This window comes from Sphaerodactylus townsendi, linkage group LG08, assembly GCF_021028975.2.
Source record: "Sphaerodactylus townsendi isolate TG3544 linkage group LG08, MPM_Stown_v2.3, whole genome shotgun sequence".
Lineage (NCBI taxonomy): Eukaryota > Metazoa > Chordata > Lepidosauria > Squamata > Sphaerodactylidae > Sphaerodactylus > Sphaerodactylus townsendi.
In genome coordinates, this window is record NC_059432.1 from 54,557,870 (window position 1) to 54,583,411 (window position 25,542).

The 25,542-nt window shown below is 40.7% G+C and overlaps 1 protein-coding gene across 2 annotated transcripts in view; it reads right to left on the reverse strand.

Moving 5' to 3' along the window:
• Positions 1-1,072: 1,072 nt before the first annotated feature.
• NHLRC2 (NHL repeat containing 2) overlaps positions 1,073-25,542 on the reverse strand; it is a 41,741-nt gene continuing 17,271 nt past the window's right edge. The window contains exons 5-10 of one of the 2 annotated variants that reach the window (XM_048505254.1): positions 21,778-21,899; positions 20,277-20,406; positions 5,533-5,632; positions 4,761-4,992; positions 3,691-3,813; positions 1,073-1,681 (exon numbers count right to left, since the gene is read on the reverse strand). In XM_048505254.1, the coding sequence (XP_048361211.1) occupies positions 1,427-1,681; positions 3,691-3,813; positions 4,761-4,992; positions 5,533-5,632; positions 20,277-20,406; positions 21,778-21,899 (962 nt within the window). In that variant the 3' untranslated portion in view covers positions 1,073-1,426. The remainder of the gene's footprint in view (positions 1,682-3,690; positions 3,814-4,760; positions 4,993-5,532; positions 5,633-20,276; positions 20,407-21,777; positions 21,900-25,542) is intronic. The other variant, XM_048505255.1, reaches the window with a different exon arrangement.

Sequence of the window (25,542 nt, forward strand, 5' to 3'; positions counted from 1 at the left end):
GCCAAATCCAGGTTGGAAAATTCCTGGAGATGTGGGGTGGAAGCCTGGGGAGGACATGGCTTAGAGTTACTGTGGTAACCTTAAGCAGGATCCATATTTCATCAGCCCCTGCCAGCATTAGCCGAGATTCCCATGCTGGCAGGGGCTGATGGGAGTTGTAGTCCATAACATCTGGAGTGCCAAAGGTTCGCCACCACTGATCTAGCAGGACTGCATGGAGGCAGGTAGTTCTTTAAAACGTTAGAATTTGCTTGATATGGTTAGTTATAGATAAAAAATATTGATAGGTTAAAAAAGCACCTTGAATTGCGACTGGAAGTGAAAAGACAGTCACTGATGACTGCCCAATATTGGAGTAATATGTTGCCTATAATCTGCTTCAGCAAGCAACCATGCCATTGCACATTGGACTAGCAGCCCAATCCAGAGCTGGCAGATGGGGACAGAGCTGGTGGGCAGGGACAGGGAGCAGTGCAGGAAGGTCAAAAATATTTTTTTTAAAAGAAGGACAAAAATCCTCCATAGCACAGAATAGAGAAACTCCACGAAAATCATGGCATATCTCTGCTAGCAGCTCCGCCGGTGCATGGGGACTGATCGGGGTCCGGAGGCTGACTGAGGTTGGCCTCCATTCATGGAACTCCTCCAGTCATGCCGGAGCAGCCTTTTGCTTCAACAAGCCTGGGCAAGGGAGGACGCTTCCAGGTCAGGCACTGCAAAGCCTTGCCCCTCCACTGGTTCACTTTTCTCTTGCGCTGGCAGAAAGGGCATTTCTGCTGGCACCAGCTCCTGATTCACTCCTGGATTGGGCTGCCCATGAAATTTTAGAGCTTCTTCAAGAGCAATTACTACATTATAGTAATTAATCCTGCCAGTGACCACATCACGGATCACTGGGGCTCGAGCATACTTCTTGAGAAACCATCAGAAACAGCAAACCAGGGAAAGGTCGGAAAAGGCACTACACACTGAAGATGCAATCTGAGTATCCAGCGGAAGATATGGATCTAACAGTATCCCAAAGCTGAACACTTACCCCTTCACAGGGAACAGAACTCCATCCAGAGTAGGCTCTCTCTGAATTCTACAATTAGTACAATCCTTAACCTCAGACTTACTATGGGGTGGGATCAAGGTCATGTAGTAAATATACCAAGTGGGCACAAATTCTAAAGTTTCCAAAGCAAATTCTAAAGTTTCTGAGTAACTCTGCTGGTTGTAATTGCACTTAGTATCCTTCCCAGCCTCTCAAACAGAGGGAACATTTATTTTAAGCTTAACAGGATATCCTCAACACAAACGCTGTTCTGTTTGCCAGACCATTATAAAACATCATAGGAATGCATTTACTGCAAGGAACACATACATCAGCTATGTTCCATGCCACTCAGACAGTGATGATGAAAGAAGACACAGCTCAAATAATTTATTCTGAGTATAAACAGCCATATAAAGTTTTATAATGGTGACTTACCAGGGAAACGATTTGCGTTTCTAAATCTAGCACTTTAATTTGATGATTGTTTGTGTCTGCAACATACAGCAAACACCCTTTGTCTTCAACACACAGGCCTCCAGGTTCATTAAAAGTTGAAGTGAGATTGGAACCAGTGACATTGCCTGCTTCTCCTGTCCCTGCCAGGGTAGCACAATTCTTCATTTTAGGATCTACAAATTTAATCTGAAGAAAAAATAAAAGAAGCACACTTTGTAAATCATGAGAGAATAATTCTACTTCATCGTAAGAGTCAGTGACAGTTTTAGAAGGAACTAGCAAGTTTGAACTCTTAGCTTAAGATTCAAACTTGACCCACCATTAAGATGATGGATCCTCAAGGACTGCACAACCAGGAGGTCGGAAACAAAGCATTTTATCACTAATAAAATTAAAGCTATAATTAAAGGTGCACAAATTATTAAACTGGTTGATGATAACTCAGTGCACACAAGTGGAGTCATGAGATAGTCATTTGAGAAAATAAGATTAACTGCTGTATGGTGACCATAGCCATAATGTTAATACAATGATGTTTTGTTTTACTTATCACAGTTTTAATTCTACTGCACCTCTAAAAAGTATAAGATGGAACATGTGGTTCCCACCTTTACTCTTACAATATCTCCATGAAACAGATCATACCGAGAACATAGGACTAGGCCATCCAATCAGACTTTTGAGACTGAGCAGGAATTTGGACACAGGTCTCTCCAGTCAAAGTATGACATTCTGTTAATCACAATGCAGTTTCACCTACTATATTTTCAGTGTTTACTTGTTTGATGGATACATTTCTTGTTTGATGGATACACATCAGGAGGTGCAGACTTGCATTTACTGATGTGCATGTCTGTTACATTCAGACGTCTACTTCAGAAGGTAAGATTAGCTTCAATTTTCACCTTCCCTGTATGACTGGCCTCTTTTCTCCACACTCTGGCATGGTCAACAGAAAAGGAATCAAGGGAATGGCTATACAGAGTGATGGAGATATGTAACAGGTTCTGTTCTCAATGGTTCCCAAGCTGAAATCTGGAAAGACCTTGGTAGAAGAGCAGAATTTGTTAACTTTCAGCAGACAGCTGACATGTCACCTCAACTCTGTCACTAAGTGCACAACTTTACTTTCCCTTATATAAGGGAATGCCAGCTATTCATTCAGGGGGTGCAGGTAGAAACAAAGAACCACAATTGGGAAAGACTACTGTAGTTGGACTGAAATGTAAACATGCCTGAGCATGCCCTAAATCTTCACTGAAAGTGTCTGTATGTTTATACAAATATCTAACCGTCCTCCCTTTCTGCTACATTCCATTACAATACATTAGAAAGGCATTCTGGGTCGACAGCAGAAGGACATTCAAATGTCATTTACTAGAATTGTGAAAGAGTTTTGAACAACCACTCAGTATGCACATGGACTTAGGAAAATTTCTTGAACCCTTATTAAAGGATTTCAAGTGATTTTACTGAGATTTATGCAAAAGAAGGGCAAGAAAAAAGTAGCAGTTTTGGTCTTGAAAAAAAAATACCCAAAAGTGTCTAAGTGAATATTTATCAAACATGCTGTATCATACACCACATCTGATTTGACCTACCAGGCCTATTCACATAAAATGTTCAACATTTCTTGGCATTTAGAGAAATAACCAACTACCCATTATATTTTCATCTCCATATTTACTGCTTTCTGACACCACAGACCAAATCCTTGAGGTTTCTATTTTGAGATAGTCTTGGAGACTAGGACTGCCAACCTACAGATGGGGTATGGATCCTTGGCCTCTTGGAATTACAATGTCTCTCTGAATTATGGAGGAAATCCCGTGGATAAAAAGGCTGCTTTAGAAGGTACTAATTTCTGATATTATGCTCCACTCAGGTCCTTCCCCTCCCCAGGCTCCCCCCACAAATCTCTAGGAATTCCCCAACCAAATTTGGCAACCCTACTGGGGACCCTTCTCCTTAGATGTTCTATTCACACTCTACTAGCATCTTTCATCTGTCTTTCACGAACAACTTACAAATTGCGAAGAAAATATAAAGCACCTGTAAGAATTTCCAAAATACATTCATTTGTTAACTCTGACAAATACAGTTTTTAAACAATTGAATACTTGGCACAAGACTTCCTAGAAGTGATAATTATATGAAACTCATATTGCTTGGAATAATTAATTATGGAGGCTTACCTTATGATTATAGGAGTCTGCAATATAAAGGAGGTTTCGTCTCCTGTCCCAGGCTACTCCTAGGGGATGCTGAAGCTTTGCATTTATTCCAGCTCCATCAACATCACCAAAGGCAAATAAATTCTTTTTTCAAGGGAAAAAATAATTAATTAGTGGGCTGTTGCATACAATCCTTCTGGAACATGAATGTTCACACCACTAGTTCCTATTACAAAAAGGGCAAAGTATAGGAATATTTCTTTTCAGAGCTACCAACATAGATCCAAACCAGATGCAAAATGTTGTCAAGTGATTGTTATTTGGTGGAATATATGGAGTATTTCTTAGTTCCATGCCTAGTAATGATAACTACATAACTCACTGGAAAATCTCTTTCTAAGAAAAATTCACAACACCAACTCAAACACTTAGAAGAACATGATGTGCCAAGTAAAAATCTCTTTATCAATCTAAAGTTGAATCCTTGAAGAAATATACATGGTCTTTCAGCATCTGAATCACTATATTTTCTTAAGTCACATATTTCCCCCTCCACAAAATTCTGAAAATAATTCTTCTTTCAGCTGTTCAGGGTGACTGTCTATGACCGTACTTAATTTTCATTTATCTATTGTCATGCAGTTTAAAAGACATTTGAGGCAACTTATAGTGGTAAAAATCATTACAAGGAAGAACTGTCTTGTTATTCTGCAACAAATTGAGTTCTTCCTAGTTACTGCGTTAACCAACTCTGCTAGTTCTGCCTCTACATTTGTGGTGGGGGAGAGGGAAGATGGACAAGAAAATTCCTCCTGTAGCCTTGGAAAAGTCACAACTACATGCTATCTTGGAATTTTCTGACCATCTCCATTCAACATATACACAGCAACTGTAAGACTTCTGAAAGGCAGCATGGGTAAGCAGAATTTTCTTACAAAAGCTGTATTTTCAAATGCTAAGAGATCTTCCTTCAATACATTTAAGATATGACTAGTCATATTAAAGAACCATACCAAGATCCTACTTGCTAAATTAAGCTTGAATAGGACTGGAGGGAAAAACAGCAACCTCCCCCACCCCCCAATTATTACCATTGGGTCTCTCTCTCCTCCTACAAGATGCTTCACAGCTCCATCTTTCATCGAGATGGTTCGCACAGTACTACTCTCGCTGTCTGCTACAAAAAGACAGTTCCAAGGCTCCTCAGCAGCAAGGGAGAGACCTGAAGGCTGGGCAAAACCTGCTTTATGTGGGTAAGCGTTGTTTCGGTTCTCTTCATTGCCACTCCCAGCAAAGCGGAGGCAGGTTCCTTTCTTCAAGTCACTGAGGAGAAAATAGACCACATTAAACGAAAAACCAACAACAAGGACTGGAAACTACTGCAACAGAACCATAATTAAAATTTTTGATGCATATTCCAAAATAAAATACAAAATTATACAAAATTATATTTTAGGAGTTCATTTATAAGACAATGACTGGAATCCATAGAAGAAATGTCTCCTTTAAGTGTCATCAAAACTGCTCAGTACTAAGATATTTCTATGCTCCACTAAGAATATCAGATGACATTTATTTCTTTCCTTTCTTCTTCCTGACTTTCAAGTTACACAAAGCAAAAAAGGGTTTGTTTGTTTTTTCCAACCAAAAACTATACTTGTTTTGGTGGAAACAGAATTTCAGTGGTACAAATAAACCAAAATAGTTTCGGTTTGTCGCTGAAGAGTTCTGGGAAAGTTAACAGCATATGTTGAAATGAGAATGCAGAAAGATATAACTAGAAATTACACCTAAGAGGAAAATGCATTCTACTTATCAATTGCTGACATGGGGTCCTGTTGATAAGTCCAATGTTCTAGTTACCTTCCTTTGGATAGCTTTCCACTCTCCAACATGAGTGCCCATATTTGATGTGTACCTGCCATGGCAATCCACAGAACATCACCTTCATGGGTTCCTGAAACTACAGACATCACAGACTCAGTGAAAATGGCTATGGGTTGAGTCTACTTCTGCCTGTACAAGAGCAAGCCTTCACATTTAGTAGTAAAAAGCAGAGCCTCATATTTATCAGTTAATAAGGTTACATTGATTTATATAAACACAGACAAAACATACCCACAATCAACTCTAACACCGGCTTAAAAACCATGCTAATTCTGATTCTGGTGGGTTTTTCGGGTTGTGTGGACGTGGTCTGGTGGATCTTGTTTTTAACGTTTTGCCTACATCTGTGGCTCACATCTTCAGAGGTGGACCACAGAGGGAAGTCTGTTACACACTTCCCTATGTGATACACCTCTGAAGATGCCAGCCACAGATGCAGGCGAAATGTTAGGAACAAGATCCACCAGACCACGGCCACACAGCCCGGAAAACCCACCAGAACCAGTTGAATCCGGCAGTGAAAGCCTTCGACAATGCATGTTAATTCTCTTCAAAAGTTACTCAAGTCACATCCTTAATCATCTCAATGACTCAAACAGTAGTCATACCATGCCAATAATGTGAAGAACTCGCTAATGCTGTTCACCACTATGTGAGATGCAAAACTAACTTTTAAAATAAGAGTTAATTTAACAATCCATATACCCTCTCAAATAAAACTAATTTAATTACCATAGATAGATAGATATTTATTACGGCCTTTTTGCCAGCCAATAATTTAATTACCATAGTTTGTTTTTTCATAAGGTATCACAGATTAAAAAATCAGGGTTACTAGATTTACTCCTTTTCACCTGTGTTCACACTTTTCCATAGTGCTTCATCACTTAGGGCATTTACTTTTAAAATATAGAAAATAGAAGTGGGCAGCATGTAGATTAAAGTTTCTATCAGCATAATGGAACTGTTCTGCCTGCCCCCTTCCTTTGCAGCCCACTGATCTCCAAAAAATGCTACTCTGAGGGATAGGAGACCCTGAGGTACCACAAGACCCTGAGGGCCTGCAAAGTGGAAAGTGGAAATCAGCAGAAATGTCCAACACAGTCTGGTTCCAACCCAATCCCTGCAAATTCATTTGTATTTCACAGAGACATAAATCATGGTGCACAGATTTTAAATTTCTGAATTACCAAACAAAATAAACTCTGTCCAGAAGCACATTTATTAAAACTAGACTAAATTCAAACTTTTGAATCAGGATGTGATTTTGTTATTCAGAAGTAGACAAAACTGCCTTTCTTAGAAGTTCAATTCCCTCTGCATTTGTCTTGGGTGGAATAAAGGAAAAGGAAGGGAGAGGAAGCCATTATAATTTCCTCAGGGGAAGTGACCTACACTGTCACAGCCCATCTTGTCTAGTGAAAGTTATGACAGAGTCAGGGGTGTGATAGAAGGAAATGAGAGGTATTAATTACCAACCTAACTCTGTCATATGTTGCTCCAAGATCTTATACGTGAAGAAGGGGGTTTCCCATCACCTCTACATAAAGACTTATAAAACAGGGAACGTGACATATGAATGTACAAGTGTTCCTTAATTATATAACAGTGACAAATAATGTGCACTTATTATATAACATAGTACAGGTAGTTGGGTTCATTTCCTTTCATCGTCATTTATTTATAAAATTAATAGCTCTGAAAAACTAATGCGGACTCATTCCCCAAATGATACTTTGTTTCCTGAAAAATAAATAAGTGGCCAGTATTTGTCCCAGAAAAACAATTAATAGTTTATCCATAATAACTAACTACTATGGAAACAGAGTGCAGTCTGGTGGACATTGTTAGGAACTAACATGTGAATTTGGTAACACAAGGGACTCCAGGGCGGCAATCTGATGCACGGTTATTTATTTACTTGATTTTATTTAGAGAAATCCAAAAGACCTGCTTACTTGCTTCTGAGTGGACTCCGCAGAAATCTGTGGATTTTACCTCTCAAGTATACATAGGTAGTACTGAGCTGCAAATGTATTATTTTTCCTTATTTCCTTAGGAATATGTTTGTGAACTTAATAGGCTTATACTGGAATAATTCTGCTTTGAACTGCAATATTAACCACAAAAGAGGTTCTTTTATGAGGGAAAGGCATTAGCATTACACTTTCTCTAGTTCAGATATAGCCAGGTATCTCATGTCAGTATAATAGCAGGAGGGATGATTGTGGTGAGCAGCCATACTCCAGGGCTGTTTCCGCACGGCCAAATAACAGTGCCTAGGGACGGAAAAAACGCCGTCCCTAGGGTGCTGTTCATACAGATGCAGCAGCCCCATCCTGGCCACACCGGAGCGGCATGAAGGCGCCGCTTTAAACCTCGCTCAACTAGCAAGGTTTTTGCAAAGCGGTGTCTTCTTGCCGGCATGCGGATGCCATCGCTTTTCCCGTCGCCTCCACTGACCTTCCTGTCCAGCGTCGTTCTGGAGGACTGCAGCGTAGATGGGTCCCTGCAGCCCTCCAGAGAGATAATGGACAGGAAGGTCAGTGGAGGGGGCTGACCCAGAGCCGCCTCTCTGGCAGGAGAGCAAGTTGGGGCCGCTCACACGATAGCGTGAGAACGGCCTCCGAACCTCGATTGGCACAATTCATGCCGCTGGAGCTGTGTTTCTGCCGCCATGAGGAAACAGCCCAGGTCTCAACAGTTGTGTGTGTGTGTGTGTGTGTTGGGGGGGGGGGGGGTTAATAGAAGAGATGCAAACTCAGGCAACAGAAAGGATATTAATTTGTTTCCAAGTAAGATTATTAAACAGTGCATGCTCCAATAAGAAAGATATTAAGAATGGTATCAACATACTGAGAATCTTTAAAATGCTTATCGAAGATGGCTAATTGACAGAGTAAATTACTTCTGGTATTTTAATTTTTGCCGCTAGAGTGACGTACACATCAATCCTTTGAACTACAATAATATGGGAACTTCTCTTAGGTTTAGCATAATTCAACTCTCAGTGGAACTCTGGAGAATTGGCTGAACGATGGCTACATGTACTTTATACCAACCTGATATGGCTATAATTTTTCCACTCAGGAAATAGTAAATATAATCTGCACTTAAAGACTGTATTTGAAATTGCCCCCTGAGACTGGTCACCTGCTCCTCTGTTGTTGTGACTCCTTTTTATGGGGAGCCATATCCAGCCTCAGAAAGGCTTGAGGAAGGGTTTCATGCACCTAGATCCTTTCTCTCCTGGCTGGAATGTGCCTTGACAAAGCGCACTCCAGCCTGTTTCCTCTCTTGCCAGTGGATTAATCTCCCATTTAAAGGAGTGATGGCCCTTCCTTCCCCTACCCCCTCCCCCATTTACTTATAAGGAGCCAGGCTTTCTGATATCCTGCTTCTTCCTTCCCTGGCACTAAGTGGCTGCCTGGCAGCCTGGGAGGAGTGTCTTTTTGAAATATTATGGGGAAATATTAACTCCCCTTTTCTGTTCATAATATTAACAAAGGTTTGCTGGCATACTAGTAGTAAATATGTTCTAAACTGCCAGCCAGGAGTGGTGAAAAGCTGAGACCAAGGTAGAAAAATAAGGGTTGGGGGAATCGGAAGCAGGCCAAGAAGAATGAAGGCAGATCATGAAAGGAAGAGAACAAAATAAACGAGGAGGAAACTGTAGAAAAAGAGGAATGAAGGAAAAGATAACAAAGGGTTTTAAAAATTGCTATAACACCCCAACAGGGCTGGCTTTTGCAATATCTGGCTGTACAGAGAAAACTACGGAGCTGGGTGAAAAGAAAGGAAGAAAATACTATGGACTGCTGGAGATAATGACCTCATTAGGAGGCTGCATCTGGCCTGTATCTTGTCCTGGCCTTGCACCAGTGCTGGTAGGGCTGATGGGTTTAGAACAGGGGTAGGGAACCTGCGGCTCTCCAGTTGTTCAGAAACTACAATTCCCATCAGCCTCTGTCAGCATGGCCAATTGGCCATGCTGAAGTAGAGGCTATTGATAGAGATTGCTAGTTCCCTAGTTTATTCTGGAGAGCCGCAGGTTCCCTACCCCTGGTTTAGAAGAATCTAAGAAGTAAGGGTTTTCCCTCAGCCTCATAGCAAAATTAGCAGAAAAGTCAGGCCAGCAGAGTCAGAGCTACTGATGTTTATTGTGCTCTGCCTTCTCTGCACTCCTAGTGCAAAACTGCATTAGAAACTAAAAAAATTAAATGCTTTCAATGAATACAACATGCTACTGGTTTTAGAGGCCCTCCAGTTAACTTGAACCCCTGGAATTATGTCCCCCAGTCCCCTCCCTCTTGGTGGTCCTGGTAAGCTACCTTGGAAACTACACATCTTGTGTGCCTGGAATCGTTCTGTAGCAGTGCGCAAGGCACCAAGGAACAGGAAAGGAAAGAGAGGATGGGGGCTCCACCAACTGAAGCAGCCAGATAGGCAGGGTTTAACCTATGTCAGCATTTATAAGCAAATTTTGAACATTCTTACTTGAACTGGAGGAGTCCGCCAATCACTAATTCTAACAGGGGTGTGTTGCTGGGTAAATATCGCACACTTCATCTGCCGTTTGAGTGCAAATCTAGGTGGAATTTTTACTTATGATTGCCTCTCTACAAATTTTAGTTTAAACCTGTATCAACTCAGCAAGAAGCCAACATGTAGATGACTATTAAAGTATTAACATAATTAAGATTCATACTGGTTAAGTTTCTGAACAGACTGTTAAACATAGAACACCATAAACAATCATTGTGGATTTTAGGTTTTATGAAGAATTCATTCAAAATGCTCTGTATCCACATAAAATATTATGGTCTTCCTGAAGAAAATGTAGTTTTTCGGAAGATTCTAAAAATAAAGAAAATGATACAATTTTTCTCAGTTTGAGCTCAGAGAATACAGAGATAAATCACAACAGTTTTTTGAGAGCCAGTGTGGTATAGTGGTTAAGAGCAGGTGGATTCTAATCTGGACAACCAGGTTTGATTCTCCACTCCTCCTACTGAGTGGCAGAGGCTCATCTGGTGAACCAGATGTGTTTCCACACTCCTACGTTCCTGCTGGGTGACCTTGGGCTAGTCACAGTTCTTTGGAACTCTCTCAGCCCCACCTACCTCACAAGGTGCCTGTTGCAGGGAGAGGAAGGGGAAGGAGTTTGTAAGCCACCTTTAGTCTCCTTACAAGAGAGAAAGGTGGGATATAAATCCAAACAACAGCTCCTCCTCCAAAATATGTCATTTAACCAGCTTTTATTGATTTATACAGCCCAAACAATCATACATAAGATTTTCAACTGCCTATTGTTTAAGGACAGAGAATGGAATAAATGGCTCTTCTCAGTGTCCAACAAGGCAAATTGGAAAATAAATTATCACATAAATATTTCATAAACAAACAATAAACTTATTACCAAAAAGTGGATGTATTGTTAAAATATTTTTAATGGTAAACTGAAAAATCCTAATGAAATTAAAATATCACTCTTAAAACTTGGCTCTTATTATGCTGATATAAAATCACTCTACAATTTTTCTATCAAAAGGATTTATCAAAAGTGCTTTTTACTAACTACTAAATAACCATCCCTACTAAAAAGAACAAAGACTTTTATATAAAAATTCTACATTCCAACTGGGGAACAGTTTCAAACCAATACAGCTTATCTTTATTAGGAGAAGTACATTCTCACTGCCAGTGCTGTTTGTACTATCAAAGCAAAACTTTTGCCTTGTGATGATAACACTGGCACAAACACGTATTAACAGTAAACTGTAGCTTTTGATGTTGATCAATATCATCACATTCTTTTTACACTCCCTGTAACTTTTTTCTTCTTTCTGATACTCGGTATATGTTACACCTGTAATAGCCCCCCTCTGTAACATTCTAAAACAACGGGTATTATGCTGCCCTTTTGCTTTCCTCCGCATTTCCTACTTATTTTTGCTGCCATCAAAGGCTCTCACCTTCTTATTTGGAAAAAAAATCCAGAGCAGGATGGCTTAATTAAATTTCACAGAATGACAGAATGCTCAGGATTTGGGGTGGGGGTGGCTCTGTGGTAAAAGGGGATCCTTTAAGTTAAACAGCTTTTCTCCTAAACATAGAGTTTATTTAAAAATAAAACAGTATAACAGTTTCAATGTGGTTCATATGAGTTATGATTACAAACAGATCCAGTTCTTCATCTTTCCGTAAAGTTCCCAATACTGACATAGCCACAACTATTTATTGTCCTCACTTGCCACTTAAGCGAATAACTTCCATGAAGAACACAGATTTCTCCCACACTTCACAGAATCTTACTCAACCTTTTTACCCACTCAGCTCCTCTTATACCTCACACACAAACACTGTCAACTCTGCTTCCTGGGTGCACTTATCATCCAATCATAATACACTTCAATCACACATCCAACCCCCTCTTTTCTTTTTCTTTCTCTACAGACCTGCATTTTAAACTACAGCACCATATATATAAAAGCCCACACTAAATCACAGAAGACACGCACAAATTGTTAAACAGAAAAACACCACATTCCCTAAAAACAATATCATTTTCCCAGGAATGCATTTCTCCTTGAACCTAGGTGTTCACAGGCTGCATCTGGTCTACCAGGGTTTTTCCCTTGGATGATAACCACTATTAATACTAAATACACACTTTATTACAGTAACTTCAAGAAAACAACAGAAGCAACAAAAAAGCACCACAACCCCTCTACAAAGAGTCCCAAAACAACAACTGTACTCTGGGCTATTAAAAAGAAAGATAAGCTTCACGTGGGATGCTCCATTCAAACTGCAGATAGAGGCTCACATATGGAATGCTCCTCCATACAAAAGCGCCGACCCCAGAAGTGACTTCCATGTCCCAGCCCCATCAGTGCAGGACATTGCACTGGAATGGCTGGGGGTGTTCCAGGGGTGGTCCTCGGTGTGGAGCAAAACTTAAGTCAGCTTTCACCTGAGGTTTAGGGCCAAGAACATGGTACCCCTGGCCTCGGACATTTGGGTGGTGTAGGTCTGTTGAGCTCAATGGTGGGCTTTCTGGCAATGTTTTCCTCCCTTTCCTTCCCTGCAGAAAGCCCTCTCAAGGTGGTGCACGGCACTTCAGCAGCGCTATCCCCATCCACCTGCATTGGGCTGCCAAAGACCAACATGATTCTCAGGATATAAGCTCTCAATCTTATCAAGCAAGGTAAACCAGGCTGAAAGATAGGAATTTTTCCCAAGGCCATCCAGTGAATATCAAAAGTGGCAGGGATTTGGACCTAGATTTCCAAAACCTAATACCAACCATATGTTTATAGATTAACTCTTTCACAGCTAAGGAGTTCTGGAGAAAACTCTAAACCTCTTTCTGTTGAGTTCAGACAGCTATTGTATAAGATCATAATAAATGTCTTTGAAATGTTCCATTTCATCCTAAACAATTCAAAATGTTCAGAATAGGTTTTAATTAGGTAAAAACCCAGAACAGAAAGTACAAAAACAAATTCTTCTAAACATCTAGTGGGAAAAAATGATTAGCTATTTTAAACCCACAAGTCGCAACCAGTAGCTCTAATATTAACAGACCTTATCAACATTCCCTATTTTTCCCTCTTACTGCTACAGAATGCGACGGTTTGGAATTAGGTACCTGAATGTGATCTGCCCAGAGAGGATTGTGGGCAAAGCTCTTTGCCTAAATTAAGTAAAACCTAGGGAAGCCTAGAGTCATTTCCTTGGAACCAGCTTTCCTAGGACCCCCACTAGGCTATCACAATATCAGTACTGGACAAAATAAATCCTCATTATTCTCCAATGCAATTTAAAATGTTTCAACTGGTTGTTGTGGGTTTTCCGGGCTCTGTAGCCGTGGTCTGGTAGATCTTGTTCCTAACGTTTCGCCTGCATCTGTGGCTGGCATCTTCAAAGGTCTATCACAGAGGGAAGTCTGTTACACACTGGACACGGGCAGATCTGAGGTCTGTACCGTAGATAGCGAAGAGGGAGAGTGGTCAGGAGACGAGATGAGTACAAGTCGCTAGACAAAACCTCCAGACTTTTTTCAAGTGAGCATTTTCAGTGTTTACTGAAGAAAGTCCATTATCAGACAAAAAACAGACTCCATAGCACCACCTGATGACATTGGGCAGTATAACACAAGAACCTTTAAACAGCCAACCCTATTCAAGGCTGTCCCTTTTTAAAGTGCTTTCTCAAAGATTTCAAATGGGAATAGCCTACTCCTAGATATGAAAATACTCTAAATGCCATTACCAGGTATCAATACACCTTGACAGAGGAGGCCATGGATAAATTAAAAGTCCCTCTCATTGATGGTCCAGTGTCTGCCTTAAACTTGGGGGCAATTCTCCCAAAGGATGGTGAAAATGCACTGAAAGAGTCCTTTGATCAGAAGAACAAGATAGCACTTTAAAAGACCTTTGAAGAAGCTTCCTTAACAATCAGAGCACTGGGCATTTGTCCAGTTTTGCAAGAGCCTCCATTATCCAGGCAGACAATCTGGTAAGCGAGCCTGAGGGGCACCCAGCTGTACTCAAGAGGTTCCTGTTGAAAATATGACATATATCTCAGTTCATCACTGACGCACCCCAGGATGCAGTTCTGCCCCAGGTCTAAAGCAGCGACAGTGAAGGTTCACAGGAACCTGTAGCTCAAGGCCTGGAAAGTCGACAATATAACAAAGGCAAACTTGTCAGCTGAAAGGTTCTTCAGAAGATGTAGTGCTTGAAAAAGTCTTAACTGAGACAAAGGAGAAGAAAAAAGGCAATGTCATCTTTTTCTTCCTCCTCCCACACGGACAAGGATCAGAGGGACAAAGGATTTCACCCCTTCTGTTCTGGCTACAAGTCAAAATATTACAAGACTTTCAGATCAGGGGGAGCCTCTTCTTCCTCATTCAGAAGCAGAAACAAGGTTGACATTTTCAACCCAGCTACAACAAGCACAAAAGAAACGCCACTCCTAAGTCTTCATCGGCCTGACTATGATATCAGGGGTCATCTAAGTTGCTTCCAGGACACATGGGTAGAGATGGTTGTATGATCAAAAAAGGGGTATCAGATAGTGTTTTCCTCATCTCCTCCCCATCTGTTCCAAAGGGTGCTGATACCAAATTCAGCAGAAAAAGCGGGCATTCTGCAGAAAGTGGTCTAACACCTCATGAACTTCACAGTATGTTCCACCATCTGACAGTATTCCATTCACCAATAGCTAAGCATACGCTGCAGTTTGTATCTGAGCCACAAAAATATCAAACCAGAGGCCAAACATTCAAGTACAAAATTATGTTCTAATCTAGTCATTGGCTTTCTTGCATCAAAGAAGATCACTGCAGCTGGACTTTTTACCTGGTACATTTGATAAAAGCTGTCTCCCTGATAGGAATTCGATACTTTTATGATAACATTGTTGAAAAAGAAATATTTTGACTATTATATAAAGGACATCTAACACATAGGTAAAGCCCAAAATATCTGTGATGAGTTCATTGTTTCTTTGTTGCAAGTTGCACAGTCTAAGAAATGAACGTCTTCACTGCAGTATACTTCCAGTCAATACAAATCATGAGCTTAATGGTAACATGCCAGTGAAGAGAAGACATTATTTAAAGCACTGTGCACATATTTAACAATGTCAAAAGGACAACAGATCTCTGTTCTAATCTAAATCTGAAATTCATCATGGAAAGGAATATGGAGGCAATGGTAATATGTGGAGGTGTTCTCACTTCAACTGCACATATGGAGGCTTATGCAACAGAAGGTGAGGGCTAGGGGTCATGCTAAAGGCGTCACAGGAAAGGATGACATCTTCCGTATATGAAGTGTTAGAGAAAAATCCATTTTAGGAATTACTGCCACATTGTAAAAAGAGAAGCTCATAAGAAACTTTGGTAAATAAGTCAGATGAAAACTCCTTTAAAATTAATCCAAACTGTACTTTTTATCTCTTAAAATGTACACGCTAGGTTTAAGAACAAGGCTTTCCAGTTTTAGTAGATATTCTCTTCAGAAAGGAAATGGGTGTATTGCAGTGTCTTTCCAAAACAGTGAAAAAAGAATCCTCACTGCTCCACCTGCTTGGGACAACATGACTTTTTCCTGCAATTTTCTGACCCCAAATTTATTCTGATTCAAGAACAAATCACAGGAAGCTACCTAATTCAGCAGAATGGTACTGACTGTTCATAAGTTAATGAACAACTTTTCCTCTAATCATTATGGCTATTCAATCTGTGTAGCAACATGGTAGGGGAGAGGGCAAACCTGATCGAACATCAGAAAGATAAGGAATAATATCAGTATCCAAAATATGGTCAGCACTTGGAAGGCCAACCTTAAACATTTCAGTGCCTGTGAGTGGGGGAATGATTCTAATGCAGGGCAAGAAATGACAGGACACAAGGGTACATGAAAATGGTGGAATGGGAATTGCAGGATCCTCCTTGCAGAATAACTTTTGAAAAGGACACCAATTAAGTGTAATAAACTATACAGGAGAAAACTGCTATACTGAGATAACACACACAAGAAGAAATGCTTTTCAAAAGAACCAAAAACAAACAAAAAATAAAACACATACAGAGAAGGAATCAAGCAGAGTACACAGCATAGTTACTTAGGCAGTACTTTTTAGCATTAACACAGAAGTGGTTAAATATGTTGGATGGATAGGCTGCTTGTAATGTCTTACTTAGTGTTTGGCAAAATCAAGACCTTGTTTGGCAAGACCTGACTGAATCTTAGTTCTATTTACCCCAATACTTTTCTAGCCCGCTCCCTTAACAAATCTTAGTGGGCCTGGTTTGGATACAATGGCACAAAAGTATGGCTTACCAAGAGAGAGGAGGTCTGGAAGGAAGCAAAGGAAAGAGAGTTCTCATGACAGAATGAGGCTGAGGAAAAACCATACTTTATCGTTAATTGTGTACTGGGCCTAAATGGTTATGCAAAATCCAGGCATTTTTATAACTCGATGCTAATTGTAGTCCAAAAAACTCACTTTTGGAAAACAAGTCACAGATTTATATAAAGGCTGGGTCGTGGTTCTGTTCCTTTCAGAAAGAATGAAGTTATCAAATACATTTCACACTTCAATCAAATGTGCATGTAGCACTACTTGCTTTCAACAGCACTGAATAAAAATAGAAGATAGTAAATAAAGTACATGGTCATTAATAAAGTACTGAACTTTACAACTGTAACACTACATAAGAACTCTAAAGCAGTAAATATACTTCAAACAAACAGCATTTTACAAAAGGGATTTATTAATGCTAAATTTGAATGCCTCACTTCAGAAACATGATAGTAACTTCCTTCTAATCTGGTGAAATTGAAGACTAATAAATTATATGCTCCAAATTATAAAATTGACTATTCATCTCCTTAAGAGACATACTTTGTCAAAGCAATCATTTTGCTTTGAGGACCACCCAATATATTTTAGCATTATCATCATCACTCGCTCCAATAGTAAACTGCTTGTCACTCTCTGGATAGTGAAAACACAAAATTGGGTCCATACAGACAGTAGTGTACCTGTAGAAAATGATATCTGGGGCACCACTGAAATTGTGTGCCCCCCCCTCCAAACTGCAACAAGGGGGGGGGGGGTCAGTATTAGCCCAGGCCCTTTGCAGAGAAAGTTGCCTTGCAAGATTTTGCACTTCCTGTTCAACTGCCTTTCCCCCTCCCCCTGAGACTGTAAAGGGAGACAGATGCACAAATGCAAACCTGCTTCCCAGGCTTGTCTCTCCTCTCTGCCCAACCCTTCGCCAGTGGCTGTCAGTGTCTCCTTGCAAAGCCTGGAAAGGGACCCACCACATGGCTGAGTGTCTCCCTCTCTGCTCCCCATCCCAGCTTGCAAAGTGCAGTTGCCCAGGTAGTTTGCTTTTTTTTACTCTTGTGCTACAAAGGGAACTGTTGTTTGTTTGAAGGGGAGACACAAGCTGGGCACCAGATTCGCATTGGCTCTGCAAGGGGGAAGAGTTGGCTTGCCTATTTCATTTCCTTTTTTGCAAATGCTCCTCAAGCTGTGCAGAAGACCTCATTCTCCTGTGCGCACAAATGAAGGCAAAGTCTCCACATGGTCCTGGGCAAAGAGGGAGGGAACTTTTGAACCCACTGTAAAGCTCTGGATCTTTTGGAAGTGGTGGAAGGCTTCCTGCAAACTACAGTGCCCCTCACCCCCTTGCAGGACTGGTGAACAAGCAGGCGGGGGCAGCCCAAAATGTGCCCCCAGAAAGTGGTGCTTGGAGCTCGAGTCCCCTCATGCCATGCCTAGGTATGCCCTTTCATATAGACAAGGCAGGCACTGCTGCTTATCTGAAGTGCATAAAAAAATTATGACTTTAAATTAGCAAACAACCCCCCCCCCAAAAAAAAACCAACAACAACAACAACAATAGAACATGACCTGATGGGGAATTAAATATGCTGCCAATGTCCAGAGTAGTTGACTGAAGATTAAAGAGAAAAAGGTATGTGTATGTATGGGAGAAACAGACCTGCTTATCCATGAGAATTAAGAGAATCCTGAAGAAGGAGCCTTTGGGGAATAGGGTGGAATTTCCAAATTGTCCCATCCAGCCATGATTTCCCAGAGGTCACCAGCCTGTTCCTCCTATTTGTGAAAATGATGCTTGAGTACCTATCACACACCTACAAACAAGGCAGAGTTTTTTGTATATTGCAAGGGTAACCTATGTTTTTTACATTACCTTGTACATTAAAAAATAAAAAGCAATCCCTTACACCTTGACGTTTTGTCCCTTGTAAGGACTGGAATATAGAAAGCAACTCAGTGTTAGTAAAAAGGTTGATGGGGAAAGGTAGGGAGAAACACAAGGGAAATCTATCTATTCCGGTTTAAGGGTATAAGGTTTGGGAATGCATACTGAATACATTCCTTAATTCTCTACAACTGTCATTGTCAGATGCTACAATGTTCTGAAGTCTGACTGCTTTGAAGAATAAAGAGTGAGGGGTGCACGGGTGGGAAAGTTGGGACCAGAGGAAAGTGTTTCCACTGACCCCGATTAATCAGACACTAAATCTGTACAGGAGACAGATTCCCTAAGAAATCATAATATCTAAGAATGGGTGGGGGGTATTTGGGAGGGGCAGAGTAAGGCAAAGAAATAAGCTTCCCTCAACTTCAGTTTAATTTTCACTGTGGGTCACTGAAACCTGACAACAGATAAGCAGTGTTCTGGTCTCTTAGAGCCCCATCCGGGTGGGGGGGGATTGCTATTATGAGGCAGCACAGGCCTGTGGCTGATTTCTAAAGTCCAATGAGAAGCCTGGCCGGACCAGAGAGTATTGTGTCAACACCTCTGTGCCACTGGCTCTGTCTTTAGATACATGGTGACCTGGGCTTGGACTTGCTTCCACTGACTCCTATGGAGGTCTTTTCAGTGGTGGGAAGATTTTGCTTTGTATTTTGCTGACTTGTGATGCCAAAAAGCCCTCTGGAGGTGGCAGGATGGTGCTGCAGCAGTACCAGCTGCCAAGCACTCTGGATTGGACTGTTAAATTTGTACCTCAGCAATCAGGGCAACTACACATTGCAATAAACCTTTGGGGTTCCAGGATTAGGAGCTACTAATCTACAGAGTTCATTAGTGTCATATTATTGTGCTGTGGGAAATTTCCTAATTGTTTCTTCCCCTTGATCTTTTCTGATTTTTGAACTTTATAAATGTCTAGAACTTTCAATTTTTTCTTCAGTGCTTTATTTGTTTGCTATTTATGAAAGTGAACAGTGCTAAAACTATCTTTGATCTGGCCCTACTGGGGATCCCAGGCATATCTACATACATTTCTGAGGAGGCCTGTCTACCATTCATAGTTTATATTGTGGTGTGAGAAACAGCAGTATAGTACCATAACAGAATTGCTTTGTAAAATGTTGAATTGTCATTTTACTTTCTACTGTATGCAATAATCAGACATTTCTTAATACTTACAGAACGATAATCATTCAAAGAGTTTTCTGAATTCTGCCTTATCAACTATCAGTATAATTTATTTCAGAAATGTCACTTCCTTATCTCAGTCATGTTTTACACGTTAATAGCACATACACACTCACCTCAATTTAAAAGTTTAATTTAGTAAATATTATTTAAAGTAGTATAAAACTAATGGTTAAATTAATTCCCATGCAAAATTTATAAAACCCTAAAATTCCTCATAAGGGAATGGTTTCTTAGCCATATAAGCTATGAACTATAAAGCTATGAATTATAAAGACAAGCAGATTGTCAACAATTAACAGATTAATATCCACAAATCAGTTATGTATCAAAATGTAGTTTGAAAAAGAAAAAAACCCAATCCCACACTTCTTCAGGGATGAAATATTTTCGTAAAAGATGTGGTGCCAAGCTCTTTTCATTTATACCCAGTATTGAACCGGAACAAAGTGAGAAATGACATGATGGCAACTGTTTAATCAGAAGGAACAAAAGTACGACAAGGATTCACGCCTGTTTTACAGAGTGGATCATGATACAATGTGCAGATTCTGGGAATTGGCCATCTAAATTTGTACTGAGACAGAATCATGTGGTTTGAAATGACAGGCAGCAGGAGACACAACAGTGATTTCTAAATGGATAATTTAAATAGTCTATGAGAAGATAAAAGACAGCAAAAACAAAATAGTATGAAGTTTAAAGTTTCAAATAATACCTGAGGTTCCAACGACCACATCCCACGGTGAACTAATAGGCTGTTCCTGCCCTTGAGCTCCTCCTTCCTTATCCATGCCTTGTATTCCCACCCCTGCAACAGTGCTCACCATCTTTAACTGAAGGTCAATCTAGGACAAAAACACAAACCAAATCCTTTTTTTCAACCGTACATACTAATGAGACAGACTCTTTGTTATCAAGTTCATGATATGCTTCGCAAAACATAGTGCATATTTTGAAGGAGAATTCGCAGCTGGTTTGTTGAATTCACCTACTGCAGCTTTACATGTGAGGGAAAGAATTAAAAGAGACAGTTTTTTGTAAAGCAGAAAGTCCATACAATAGCCTATGAAGAAATCTAACTTTTAAAAGGTAAATATTTAAATCATAATATTGCTTGAATCAAACAAGCTTTAAAGTGTGACATAATTGACTGAAACAAGCTACTTTGCTTGGTAAAAAAATTATTCCATATATTTATCTTTTTTCTTTAAAAAAATTCAACCCTACCTCCAAGGAACTCATAGTAGCATAAACGATTTTCCATTCCTCCATTTTATCTTCACAATAACCTTGTGGATTAGGTTTGGCTGACAAAATGACTGGCCCATGCTCACCCAGCAAGTGTGGATTTGAATCTGAGTGTCTCCAGTCCTAGTCAGACACCATACCACTGTCCCACCATGACTCAGGAAGATTCTGAATGGGCCAAAAAAATAGTGGTGTGAAAACGGTGTAAAAGGATTTAAAACGATGTAAAAGGTTTTACACCGTTTTCACATCGCTATTTTTGGCCTATGCGGAATACACCTCAGTGATGCTGAAACCTACTCTGGAGGGAACAGTTTCCTAAACTTTTTGTTGTTGTTGTTGTTATTCTTAAACCAGGAAGCAGACTCTGGCTTGGGCATCTTGGTAACTCTCAAACTCAGAATTCAAGTCAATTCAAGATTACTTCATATGTGCAAGGTAAGTCATTTGAGCAGACTAGCTGATCAGTTCAATTCCAGCCATGTAATTCTATGGTTAAAATGATGTACGTTGGTACTGGACATTTTACACAAACTTAGAAAGATGCCAATAAGATATATCCTGTGTTTGTATTATAAAGATTTACTCATTTAATAATCCCAGAAATGAATAAAGTGGGACGAGATGTTTCTCTTAGAGAAGGGAGACAAAACAAATAAAAGCCAAAATATAACTAAATTTAAAAACAGACAAAAGTCAGGACATAAAACTACATTATTACTGCATTCCTTTCCTTTTCGGAGAATATTAAACTATTGTATTTAATAACTTGCCATAAAAAGCATATGCAAAAAAAGAAAACATGAACACTCAAATATTTTAAAAATATTTTTATAAATACTGGGCAATATTCTAATTTCAGATATATTTAGTAATTTCTGAACAGCTGCTTTGACATCAGTTTCTGTCTCTACTTGGGAACAAAATCTGTCTCTTCTCCTTTAACATTTTTAACTAGGAAAGATTACCTTCCTAATCAGATGGTTTTCTGTATCTGCTACGTAAATAATATCATTCTTTATAGACACCCCCTGTGGTGAACTGAATGATGCTTCTGAGAATATTCCATCTTTTCTTCCACTGTTTGGTCCTAAAGAACAGAAAAAAATCAACAAACAGACATACGGTGCCTAGAATTGTGTGGGTAATCCTTTAACCTTTTCTAAGAACTGAAAGCAGAGTGAGAGAGATTTGTGAAATCTGCAGTTTTCCAAAAGCCTATTTGAGAAATTAGGGTATAATTTAACTTAAAACGCTTTACCTGTATAAGCTGAAAAGCAGAAGCTGACAGTGTGGAATATAAATAGTTTACACAAATTGTGAAATAAATTTGCTATTTCTTCCTGGTCAATTGATAGATGTTTCCTTCCAAATAATGTTCAAATTTACATTTTTTGTTGTGAAAAAAACTTATTCACTTTTATAGTACTAATCACAACAAAACTGTTGCAAGTATGCTGATTTTATTCACACCAAAACTTAAGCTTGAATGTAAGGAATGAAAGAAAAACCACACAGAACACACAATTATATTGCATAATATTTTTTGTCTTACAGCTGTACTTCGGTAATCGCCGGTAATCCATCCGACAACACTCGGCGAACTCCGAAACCAGCATAAACCGAGGCTACGCCGTTTGTGCATGAGCAAACAGTGTAGCCGAACACTGAGGCGCCTGGCGACAACTGAGGAAAAAAAACGGCCAGGTGCAACCAATGAACACCAAAACCGGCGTAAACTAAAGGCGGTGATTACTGAGGTTCCACTGTACTTTACTTACTTACAGTACAAGAGTTATTCCAGTCTAAGCCCACTGATGGAGTAATTCTCCTCAGAACTGCACTGTTAATTTTTTACAGTGGCATAACTATTTGTACCTAATGTGCCTATAATATTTTTTTTTGCCATAAAATCACATCTGACTTATGGCAACCACTCGTGGTGTTTTCAAGGCAAGAGGCAGTCGAGGTGGTTTGCTACTGCCTACCTCCACATTATGGCCCTGGTATTCGTTGAAGGTCTCCCATCCAAATAATTGCTGCATCAACCCTGCTTAGTTTCTGTCATCTGAGACATCAGCCTAGCCCGGGCTATCCAGGTCAGGGCTCCTTCTGTATTAACCTGTATCAATGTTTGCAGCAAAGAACAAAAGGGAAGGAACTACACAGGAAAGTACTATGTAGTACAAATGGAAAGTTCTATGGAAAATTCTCTTCTAAAGCAGGGCATAGTTAACAAAATGGCAGAAGTCCCCACAACTGCACCCTGCCTGAACTTCCCCCCTGGAGCAAGGAACAGTTGAGGGATGGTGAGTAGGGCTCGCCCCACCCTCAGTCTCCAAGTGGCTCAGCCCCCAAGCTCCACCGCAGCCAACAGTATAAAGCTAGAGGGTAGACAGCAGCAAAGCTCAGTTTGAGCCTGGCTGAGGCCTGGCTCAAACAAGTCCTTGCTGTTCCTGACCTCCATCAGGGGACAGATGGTGGGGCAAGCCAGCTGGCCCCATTCTGGATCTCCACGTGGAGATTGAGGGTGGGGCGAGCCCTACTCGCCAGCCCTCAACTGTTCCTTGCTCCAGGGGGGAAGTTCAGGCAGGGTTCAGTTGTAGGGACTTCTATAGCCTGTGGAGTGTTTTATGAAATGCTGTTGCATGTTGTTTCATGGGAGGTGGGGGTTGGACTGGTTGTTTTCATGCTTCAGGATGTTTTAGATGGTTTGTTTTTAATGCTGAAGTAACATGATTTGATTGTTATACTTTATTTGTAAGTCATATCAAGTAGGTCACAAGAGAGGAGACACAAATTTTCCAATCAAATTTGTTAACCACTCTGTCCTAATCTTTGGTCACTACGCCCAGGGTTAGAATGTAAGATATTTTCTTATTCTTCTAATACTTAATGGCACTGCATTAAACATGACAGTAAAACAGGCCAATTTTTTAAAAAACAATTTCAACTGGGTCATCAAAATTCTTAGGATATCATGGTGGCCAAAGTAAAAATATGCAACTTATTCTGAGAAAGGAAAAAAACCCACAAACCAACAAGACAAATCACTCTGTAATATCAAATTCAAATTGTTACATGTTGCATCGTTTCAAAAGTGCCAACCATTTACCATATATAAGCCGGCTTTTTCAGCACATTTTTAATGCTGAAAAAGCTCCCCTCAGCTTATACTCGAGTATATACGGTAATTCCAAGATGGCGGCCGGAGCTGGGCTGCTGTGGAGATCTGGTAAGCATGTTGCTGCTTTTTTTTCTAACTCACTAGAAAGCCATAAAAACAAGCTTTACAACTAGGTTGTGTGTGTGTGTGTGTGTGTGTTAAAAGAAACCGAGGCATTTCTCTCCTAAGGGTTATTGGTGCGTTGCATTCTAGATCATTGGTTCTCAACCTTCCTAAAGCCGTGACCCTTTAATATAGTTCCTTATGTTGTGGTGACCCCCATGGCCTCTCTAAACTGTTCATGAGTTCATCTGGGGAAGCGTCCATGAGTCTGCTCTAAAGGCTCTGATTTCCTGGCCGTTTGAATTGGAGGAAAGAATGGGGGAGGTAGCCCTGCCCACCTGGCTGGGGGTTGCTCTGCCCTCCGGATCTGGGGTTGCTCTGCCCTCCATTTCCGGGGTTGCACTGCCCTCTGGGTATTGGGTTGCTGGGGGGGGGGGACTGCACTGCAGTGACCCAAAAATATGCTTGAAAAACATGGATCCTCATGGATTCACCTGGTTTTTGCACTAGATCACCCCCAAATCACCACATCACACCACAACCCCTTTGCCACGTGTCTGAACACAGCAATCACTCCTCCCACGCTCCCTGGTGCCACAGTGGCCCAAAAACCTGCTTGAAAACATCGATCCTCATGGATCCGCCTCCTTTTTGCCCTAAGTCACCCCAAAATCACCACATCACACCTCAACCCCTTTGCCATGGGTCTGAACACAGCAATTGCTTCTCCCACGCTCCGTGACGCCGCAGTGGCCCCAAAACCTGCTTCAAAAACATGGATCCTCATGGATCCGGCTGGTTTTTTCGCTTGATCAGCCCAAAATCACCACCACATCACACCTCAATCCCTTTGCCACGTGTCTGAACACAGCAATTGCTTCTGCCATGCTCCGTGGCACCGCAGTGGCCCAAAAACCTGCTTCAAAAACATGGATCCTCATGGATCTGGCTGGTTTTCTCGCTTGATCACCCCAAAATTTATTTGTTCATCGCCCTGAGCCCTTCGGGGGAGGGCGGTTTATAAATATAATAAATAAATAAATAAATAAATAAATAAAACCACCACCACACCACACCTCAAACCCATTGCCACATGTCTGAACACAGCAATCGCTCCTGTTCAGACAGATAGGCAACAGCAACAATCCTTACTTGGGAGTAAGCCTCATTGAACTCAGCGAGGCTTACATCTGAGTAAATACACTTAAGGCTTGCACCAAGAAAATAACATAGGGGAGAAAGAACAGGTTGAAGTTAATTATAACGAGAGAGAAGGGACAGCGACAAAGAAGGAAAGGGAGATCAAGGAGCAGACAAGAGAAGCACTAGGAAAAATCAGAGAGAGCCATTTCAGACTGGGATGGAGGAGGGGAAAGAAAGTTAAAAGTCCAGAAACTGAGATGGGCAGGGTAGTGACAAAGAACGGGGTGGGGGCAAGAACAGGAGAAAGTGGGAGAGGAAAAACAGAGCGGGGGGGATTAGAAGGGGTGAGCCGGGGCCATTC